At 45.7% G+C, this 9163-nt stretch overlaps 1 protein-coding gene across 1 annotated transcript; it reads left to right on the top strand.

Moving 5' to 3' along the window:
- Positions 1-97: 97 nt before the first annotated feature.
- On the top strand, positions 98-8575 carry KIF20A (kinesin family member 20A). The gene is made up of 19 exons (XM_036848952.1): positions 98-315; positions 778-963; positions 2091-2180; positions 2282-2401; positions 2980-3118; positions 3541-3728; positions 3815-3944; positions 4126-4320; positions 4431-4542; positions 4648-4716; positions 4936-5079; positions 5221-5386; positions 5495-5659; positions 5789-5928; positions 6071-6173; positions 6492-6690; positions 6937-7028; positions 7253-7390; positions 8017-8575. The coding sequence occupies exons 2-19, from the start codon at positions 799-801 to the stop codon at positions 8332-8334; spliced, it is 2673 nt and encodes an 890-aa protein (XP_036704847.1). The 5' UTR covers positions 98-315; positions 778-798; the 3' UTR covers positions 8335-8575.
- Positions 8576-9163: the final 588 nt, after the last annotated feature.

The following is a 9163-nucleotide window of genomic DNA, read 5'->3' on the forward strand; positions in this document are numbered from 1 at the left end:
GGTTCAAGAAAAACTGATAAACCGGATTTCCAGTGAGCCCAACTCCAAACTCCGACAGTTGGTAACCCGTCCTGCATTAGAGCAGAGAGGTCAAGCCGTAGCAGTTTCCCGGTCTCGCCCGCCCCCTTGCGCCGATTGGTAGGTGCAGATTTCGCTATCTGATTGGCCGAACGAAAGCAGCGCGTAATTTAAAACATTGTATCAGTAACAAAGGTGCCCCTCGTGGGCGGAGTTGTGCTCTCAGGCTAGGAAAGTCCAGGTTCGGCCGCGGAGTGAGAGTGAGCCGGTACCGTAGGAGAAGTGTGGCGTCTTCGGGTGAGTGTGCGGCTGTGCTCGAGCCCAGCTGGGGTACTTGCTTTTGCCCTGGCGGATTCGGCTTTCAGAAAGCGGAACTGCCGCCATCCCTTTTTTTCTTAATACCACTGTCCTCACTGTGGGCCTGGGGGGCGAGGTGGGAGCAGGAGCCTAGGGCTACTGACACCGCCTCCACGACACCGTTGAGCGAGGCACCCTACTTGGAGCGTGACCTTATGCTTTCGGAGCCGGATATCTGTTCATTCCTGTTCGCGGTCCGAAATGCTGCCTCAGATTGGATTAAATGATTAACTCTTTTTCTCATTCCTTTCCCCTTTGCTGGTAGTTTAAGGGGAAAAGGAGTAAGAATTCAGGCAGCGAGACTAGATTGTCCTGGGGCCAGGGAATTGTTTCTTACCCAGAATTTGCAGCCCCTTTTATCCCTTAAGGTTCTCCTCTCTACCCACTCTTGTCTCTTTTTAGACCTAAACTGCCCCTGCTGAAATGTCGCAAGGGATCCTTTCTCCACCAACCGGCTTGCTGTCGGATGAGGAGGTCGTAGTCTCCCCCATGTTTGAGTCCACAGCTGCAGATTTGGGATCTGTGGTACGCAAGGACCTGCTGTCGGACTGCTCTGTCATCTCCACCTCCCTGGAAGACAAGCAGCAGGTAAAGGAGTTGAAGAGTGGCTTGGGGACAGAAAGTGATATCCTCAGCCTACTAGTTGTCCATACAGAGTAGCATGAGGTAAAAAATCCAGCAATCCTAGGGTTTGAGAGATCAACTCAAAATTAAGCGCATGACAAGTAAAAAATGTACAGTTGTATGTCCATAAGAAAACTATTAATTGCATTGCATTAATGAAACATCCTCAAATGCATACTCTGTTAATCCTATGAGAGAAGGCAATTGTTGTGTCTCCTTCACCATGAGTCCCAGACATTTTAAATAATTTGCACAAGGTCATATTGCCATTAAGTAGGTGGACTGTACATTCAGGTTTTAATATCGACCACAGCTTCCATTTAAGGAGGTTTCTCAGCTGCAGCATTATTGATGTTTGGGGCCAGATAATTCTTTGTTATAGGGGGCCGTCCTGTGCGTTGTAAGACGTTAAGCAGCATTCCTGGCCTCTACCCACTAGATGTCAGTAGCTGCTTACCATTTGTGACAACCAGGAAACCTGTCCTGACATTACTAAATGTCCCTTGAAAGGGAAATGGCCATGGTTGAGAACAACTCTACTCAGAAGTCTCCCCTTTTGTAGAAGTTTCATGAGAGCAGGAGCCTTGTTAATGTTCTTCACTGTGGACTACCAGAGCTCTTAGAATTTCTGGGCCAGAGTAGACAGATCCCTAAATATCTGTTGAATGAACGTGGTGGGTGCTATTATTAACCCCACTCTACAGATGAGGAAACTGAGGTGAAAAGAATTTAAAGAACTTGTTCAAGATCTCATAGTTATTAAATGATGAAATTGGGACTCAAATTCAGGTATGTCTGCCTCCAACGTGCTTAACTACTGTCTTTTGCTATATCACACACTGATTTTCATACCAGTCAACTAGTTCTGACTCAGATAATCTGTGGTGAAGAGACAAGTGAAGGGTGATTAAGTACTGAAAAACTCCATGTGGGTTGGAATGATTATGGAACCAGAGTAATGGCACAGAGTCATTTGAGGTGGAATAGAGGTAGTGTTAGAATGATTCCCAGGAAATATGCTATATTTGCCCATCTGCTCAGAAGTAACTGTTGAGATTAATCTGTGATACTGGCCTGAACTTCTGCCACAGGTTCCATCTGAAGATAGTACAGAGAAGGTGAAAGTATACCTGAGGGTCAGACCCTTATTATCTTCAGAGTTAGAACGACAGGAGGATCAGGTAAGTTTCGAGGAGGGAGGATTCAAGGTGGAATGATACAATACAGTAGAGGTTCCCAGGAATGTTTGCTTCTGTGACAACTGTGTTTTCCCCCTTCTCAGGGTTGTGTCCGTATTGAGAATATAGAGACCCTTGCCCTACAGGCACCCAAGGACTCTTTTGCCCAGAAGAGCAATGAGCGAGGAATTGGACAGGCCACCCACAGATTCACCTTTTCCCAGGTATGGAGTTACTGACATGTGAACAAGGGACCAACACCTAGGGGCAACTTTATTCCCTCTTTAGAAGGAAAGCTTTTTACTTGACTGTGACTCCTTATATATGCATGTCTACAATCTGGGGGACCCTTGTTATGTGCTAGCCAGTGTGTCAAGTACTTTATGTGCATTAATTCCCAACAACTCTATTGTTATTATTATCATCATTGTCCCTAATTTCCTGGTAAGGATACTGTGGCTCGGTGAGTATAATGTTGCTGAAGCCATGTAGCTAGTCATTGGTGGAGTTAGGACTTGAGTCTAGATCCATCTATCTCTCAAGCCCATGCTTGTGACCATTATGTTGTTCCATTTTGTGTGCAGCATTGGACTTAGTGGATAGCGTTCCATAAGTATTTGTTGATTTGGATGAAAAATGGACTGGCAGAGAGTATTTAGGCAGCAGCTGGCAGCAATGCAGGAAGAAGTTGCTTGAGTAGTCTCCAGAGCCAACCACCCAGGAAGGGATGTATCTGCTGGCTCTGCACAGAGAAAAGTGGGAGACGAAGGATGGGCCTCTGAGAAATTGGGTGTGTCTCTAGATCTTTGGGCCAGAAGTGGGCCAGGAATCTTTCTTCAACCTGACCGTGAAGGAGATGGTCAAGGATGTACTTAAAGGACAGAACTGGCTCATCTATACATATGGAGTCACCAACTCAGGGAAAACCCACACAATTCAAGGTGAGTAATAGGCCTCACAGAACTGCTGACTGTCTTTGCCTTTTTTTTTTTTTTTTTTATAAATTTATTTATTTTATTTTATTTTTGGCTGTGCTGGGTCTTCGTTTCTGTGCGAGGGCTTTCTCTAGTTGTGGCAAGCGGGGGCCACTCCTCATCGCGGTGCGCGGGCCTCTCACTATCGTGGCCTCTCTTGTGGCGGAGCACAGGCTCCAGACGCGCAGGCTCAGTAACTGTGGCTCACGGGCCCAGTTGCTCCGCGGCATGTGGGATCTTCCCAGACCAGGGCTCGAACCCGTGTCCCCTGCATTGGCAGGCAGATTCTCAACCACTGCGCCACCAGGGAAGCCCCTGTCTTTGCCTTTTGATGCTCTGAGTTGGGGAACAGCACTTACTACAGCTGTCCACCTTTCACATGCCTCCAGGTACCATCAAGGATGGTGGGATCCTGCCCCGGTCCCTGGCTCTGATTTTCAATAGTCTCCAAGGCCAACTTTATCCAACACCTGATCTGAAGCCTGTGCTCTCCAATGAGGTAATGTGGCTAGACAGCAAGCAGATCCGGCAGGAGGAATTGAAGAAACTGGCCCTGCTAAATGGAGGCCTCCAAGAGGTAAAGTGTTGGTGCTCACAGAGGCAGGGATGGGGGACAAAATCTCCAGAAAGTTTTGTGCTTATCTTATCCCTGGACCCCTCCAGGAGGAGCTGTCCACCTCCTTGAAGAAGAATGTCTACATTGAAAGTCGGATGGGTACCAGCACCAGCTTTGACAGTGGCATTGCTGGGCTCTCCTCCACCAGTCAGTTTACCAGCAGTAGCCAGCTGGATGGTATGTACCGTGACTGGGCTCTGTGCCAAGTAAGAGTAGGAACCTATTCTCTACTCCCAAAACCTTCCAGGGGTACAGACCAGAGGTTGCAACCTGAGCTCCACCTTCTGAGGCCCCTGCAGGCCAAAGGGGAGATGGACTACTCTTGAGTTGATGCTCTGTACATTGGCTTCTTCCCCAGAAATGAGTCACCAATGGGCACAGCCAGACACTGCCCCAGTAAGTGTCCCTGCAGATATTCGCTTCTCCATCTGGATCTCCTTCTTTGAGATCTACAATGAACTGCTTTATGACCTGTTAGAACCACATAGCCAGCAGCGCAAGAGGCAGACACTGCGGCTGTGTGAGGATCAGAATGGCAATCCCTACGTGAAAGGTATGGGAAAGCAGGGAGGCTGGCATGAACCCTGGAGGGGACCTTGGGAGAGACTAGGAAGAGTTAGGTGCTCCCCTCTTATGTATGCCCTTCTTTCCTTGGCCTCTCAGATCTCAATTGGATTCATGTTCAGGATGCCGAGGAGGCCTGGAAACTCCTGAAAGTGGGTCGTAAAAACCAGAGCTTTGCCAGCACCCACCTGAACCAGAACTCCAGCCGCAGGTTAGTGGGTTATGAGTCAGCCTTTCACTGTGTTCCAGGAAACATTAGTCCTCCACCTGGTCATAGAAGATATGCAGTGACTTTTCTCTCTTTCTTAACTTCCAGTCATAGCATCTTCTCAGTCCGGATCCTGCACCTTCAGGGGGAAGGGGATATAATCCCCAAGATTAGCGAGTAAGTTTTTCCATTTAGAAATTTGGGTTCTTGGCCATAAATGGTAATTGGGGGAGGGGACGAGAGCGGTCCTCTGGGGAATTACTTCCGTTAGATGCATGCTCTCCTTCCTTGGGTACAGAGATTCTTCATGGGTCCTCCCCTCCCTAAAACTATAAAAAGGGCTAGAAAGCTCATAACATGTGGGGTCCTTATGTCAGATCCTGTCCATCATTCAAGGTTATCACTCTGTGATCTGGCTGGCTCGGAGCGCTGCAAAGATCAAAAGAGTGGTGAGCGCCTGAAGGAAGCAGGAAACATTAACACTTCTCTGCACACCTTGGGCCGCTGTATTACTGCCCTGCGTCAAAACCAGCAGAACCGGTAAGCTTTTCACTGCAAGCCAGGATGGCCTGGAGCTCTGCAGTTTGCTAAGAGACTTCCTGGTCATCACTGGGGCTAGTGCTAGGATACCCCCAAGGGCTGGAGTTCTGCTCACAGCTCTATTCTCTGATTCCCTGCCAGGTCAAAGCAGAACCTGGTTCCCTTCCGTGACAGCAAGTTGACTCGAGTGTTCCAAGGCTTCTTCACAGGCCGAGGCCGCTCCTGCATGATTGTCAATGTGAATCCCTGTGCATCTACCTATGATGAGACCCTTCATGTGGCCAAGTTCTCAGCCATTACTAGCCAGGTGAGAAGCTATAGGTGTGATGACTGCTCACTTTGGGCTGGTACCTGTACTTAAGGAAGCTACTAGGGACTAGTAATGGATTCAGTTAAGATTTTTCCCCCTCACTAGCTTGTGCATGCTCCACCTGTGCAACTGGGATTCCCATCGCTACATTCATTCATCAAGGAACACAGTCTGCGGGCATCTCCCAGCTTAGAGACTGGAGCTAAAACAGACCCAGGCCTTGATGATGATATTGAAAATGAAGTTGACATCTCCACATATGGCAAGGAGGTGAGAATGCAAGAAAGCTTTGGTGCAGCAGCTTGATGGCTATACATGTTCCATGCTACCTTCCAGGTGGGCCTGTGCCTTTTTAGGGCATAGGCTTCTAGTGACCTCTGACCTGTGTTTCCCTCCTAGGAGCTTCTACAGGTGGTGGGAGCCATGAAAGCACTGCTTTTGAAAGAACGGCAGGAAAAGTTGAGGCTGGAGATGCAGCTCCGTGATGAAATTTGCAATGAGATGGTGGAGCAGATGCAACAACGGGAACAGTGGTGCAGGTACCAGCTGAGTAACCCCTCTTGTTCTGTCACCTAGACCTGAGGGTGGGAAGCAGAAACTAGGATGGAGTAGTGCCTCAAGATCTGCTCTCCAAGCTCACTCCTCAGCATCTTCACTCACTTCTCTCTTCTCCTCTGACAGTGAACATTTGGACACCCAAAAGGAACTACTAGAGGAAATGTATGAAGAGAAACTAACGATCCTCAAGGAATCACTGACAAGTTTTTACCAAGAAGAACTTCAGGTGAGTTGCCCTGAACCAGTCCCAACTAGCTGCTCAGATTCCCATCGCTAGCTTGCCTGAGATAAACAGATTATATAAACTCTCATAGGGGTAGGAATATGTAATTCACCTTTCTATAGTCTCCTTAGTGCTTTGTACGTGTCAGTCTATGTTTGATTAATTGATTAAGAGTTTGATTGGCCAGGAAATGGTGTAAGTGCTAACAAACAGGATTTTGAGGCCCATGTACCAGGGAAATTTTTGTTCACTGTTCAGTCATCTATTCCTGTAGGATTCGTCTGACTCTGAATGGAATTGTGCTCTCTGCTTCCTTCTTAGGAGCGGGATGAGAAGATTGAAGAGCTAGAAGCTCTCTTGAAGGAAGCCAGACAGCAGCCAGTGGCCCATCAACAATCAGGGTCTGAACTGTCCCTACGGCGGTCACAAAGGTTGGCAGCTTCTGCCTCCACCCAGCAGCTCCAGGAGATTAAAGCTAAACTGGAACAATGCAAAGCAGAGCTAAACTCCACCACTGAAGGTGAGGAAGGAGACAGGGCAGGAAGCATAACGGTTTCAGGGAAGAGCTGTTCTTCAAACTTGGGCCTTCTGGTGCCAGCTCCAACATAATTTCCTCAACTCCAAGCTACATCCCCCTGACCTTTCATCCTAGGATGCACATGGCATCACTTGTTATGTTTGCTGCAAGCTACTGTTAATTCAGTTAAAGAGATAAGTCCAAGGCTAGAAAGCCTACACATGTAAGGTTATTGTTTCCTTCTCTCAGAGCTGCAGAAATATCAGAAAATGTTAGAACCACCACCCTCAGCCAAGCCCTTCATCGTTGATGTGGACAAGAAGTTAGAGGAGGGCCAGAAGGTAATTACCTTTCTCTGTTACCAAAGCTCTCACCTAAGGCAATTTCCAGCACTATATCCCTGGTTCATATGAGGACAAGATGTTTTCTCTGCAGTCCTAGAGAATGGCTACTTCATTCAAATGACTAGCCTTTCTAGTTTTACTTCTCTTCAAATGGTTCTCCGACTCCTCCAGATCACTGGTTGATCTTGGCCACAATTTGGTTCCTACTCCTCCTTTTTCAGAATATAAGGCTGATGCGGACAGAGCTTCAGAAACTTGGTGAGTCTCTCCAGTCAGCAGAAAGAGCCTGTTGCCATAGCACTGGAGCAGGAAAACTTCGCCAAGCCTTGGCCACATGTGATGACATCTTAATCAAACAGGTTAGGGAAGCCTATATACCACTTTCTCCCATCAGCCCACTTCAGAGTATACATGAGAAACAGAAAGGTAAAGATTTTTAGGCTAATCTTATAGTGAGGGGAGTTTCTCTTCCTTGCAAAATAACCATTCACCAAGTACAAGGCATTATGTTAAGTTATTTGTAGGCTTTTTCTGTTATAACAACCCTAGAGAGGTAGATACTATCATATTTCATTCAAGATGCTTAGATTATAAGAAACAATTAATTGTAAGACAAAACACTAACAATTAAGCTATGACACTGTCATCAGTAAATGCATCCTGATTCCAGATTCAAATGTAAAAAAAAAAAAAAACCATCCTAGGCTAATTTGATACCTAGGAACTGAGGCTCTTGGAGGTTAAGTAAAATTATTCAAGCTCATACCACCTGATGTGTTAGAAAAGGTCCTTCTATTCAGTGCTATTTGTTTGGGTCTTAAAGAAAATACCCTCCTATTCAGTTAAAAGCTCTGACCATAAAGAGTTAGTCTTTGTAAAAAGCAGTTTTAGTAACTAGTAGTGGATCGTGTGTATTACCTTGCCCTCCTGTTTCTCTAATAGATTAGACAGAAATGTTTTCTATAACTTTGTTGATCTTCCTTAGGATCAGACCCTGGCTGAGCTGCAGAATAACATGATGCTAGTAAAACTGGACCTTCGGAAGAAGGCAGCATGCATCGCGGAGCAGTATCATACTGTGCTGAAACTCCAAGGCCAGGCTTCTACCAAAAAGCGCCTCGGTGCCAACCAGGAAAACCAGCAACCAAACCAACAGCCCCCAGGGAAGAAACCATTTCTTCGTAACTTACTTCCCCGAACACCCACCTGCCAAAGCTCAACAGACTGCAGCCCTTATGCCCGGATCCTGCGCTCACGGTGCTCCCCTTTACTCAAATCTGGGCCTTTTGGCAAAAAATACTAAAGTTGTGAGAAGGAGAGAGCATTGCCCTGAGGTGGGTCAGCTGCTCAGCTTAAGAAATAGGTCTCTTTAAAGCTTTACTATATATATATATACCTGGAACTCTATCCAGAATGCAATATTCAGACACTAGTTTTTCTCCCTTTTGTAATATAATCACCTATGTAATCTTACACTTTTTTACTTATATGGTTTCTATGCACACAAAAGTTATATTAAAATAAAGATATTGTTCACATTTTAAATTTGAATTCTAAATTTAGCATAATCATTGAAGTAAATTATAAAAGGGGCAGAAAAATTGAAAATCAAATATCATTCGGGCCCCTGGGAACTTTGCACAGGAATGGCAGTGCAGAGCAGCAACTGGTGCACAGGTAACCCAAGAAAGCTTGGTAAGAAATTAATTCAAGGGACATTAGATATTTTAAACCTTCCTTAATATAAAATGAAGTGTCACCAATAAAGATGTTAAAAAAAACAAAAAACAAAAAACAGTTTAATTAACTAAATGATTAAAAGGTTAATAAAAAAGTTATTCATAAAAAAATAAAATAAAATAAAATGAAGTGTCATACATTAGGAGATGAATGGGTAACAAACTTGCTTTGGAACAAAAATAAAGGAAGGCTGGGCCCTGAGCTCAGAATAACCCATAGCATCTACTGTACAAATTCATTACAGCAGGCATTATAGTCATAGCATATTGCCTCCTACTGAATACACAAGCACAGGCCTGAAACTCTCCCAAAAGCATAGCAAGAATGATTACTTTTACCTTGTCTAATAGAAGAAGGCTAGAAAAAAAACATTCTTTTGGAGATGGGGGGGG

The sequence above is a fragment of the Balaenoptera musculus genome, chromosome 3, assembly GCF_009873245.2.
Source record: "Balaenoptera musculus isolate JJ_BM4_2016_0621 chromosome 3, mBalMus1.pri.v3, whole genome shotgun sequence".
Taxonomy (NCBI): Eukaryota; Metazoa; Chordata; class Mammalia; order Artiodactyla; family Balaenopteridae; genus Balaenoptera; species Balaenoptera musculus.

Coding starts and splice junctions, on each gene's coding strand:
- KIF20A (XM_036848952.1), top strand. CDS start 799: ATGTCGCAAGGGATCCTTTCTCCACCAACCGGCTTGCTGTCGGATGAG. Junction 3,945..4,125: donor CAGCAGTAGCCAGCTGGATG/GTATGTACCGTG, acceptor CTTCTTCCCCAG/AAATGAGTCACCAATGGGCA. Junction 6,691..6,936: donor GCTAAACTCCACCACTGAAG/GTGAGGAAGGAG, acceptor TCCTTCTCTCAG/AGCTGCAGAAATATCAGAAA.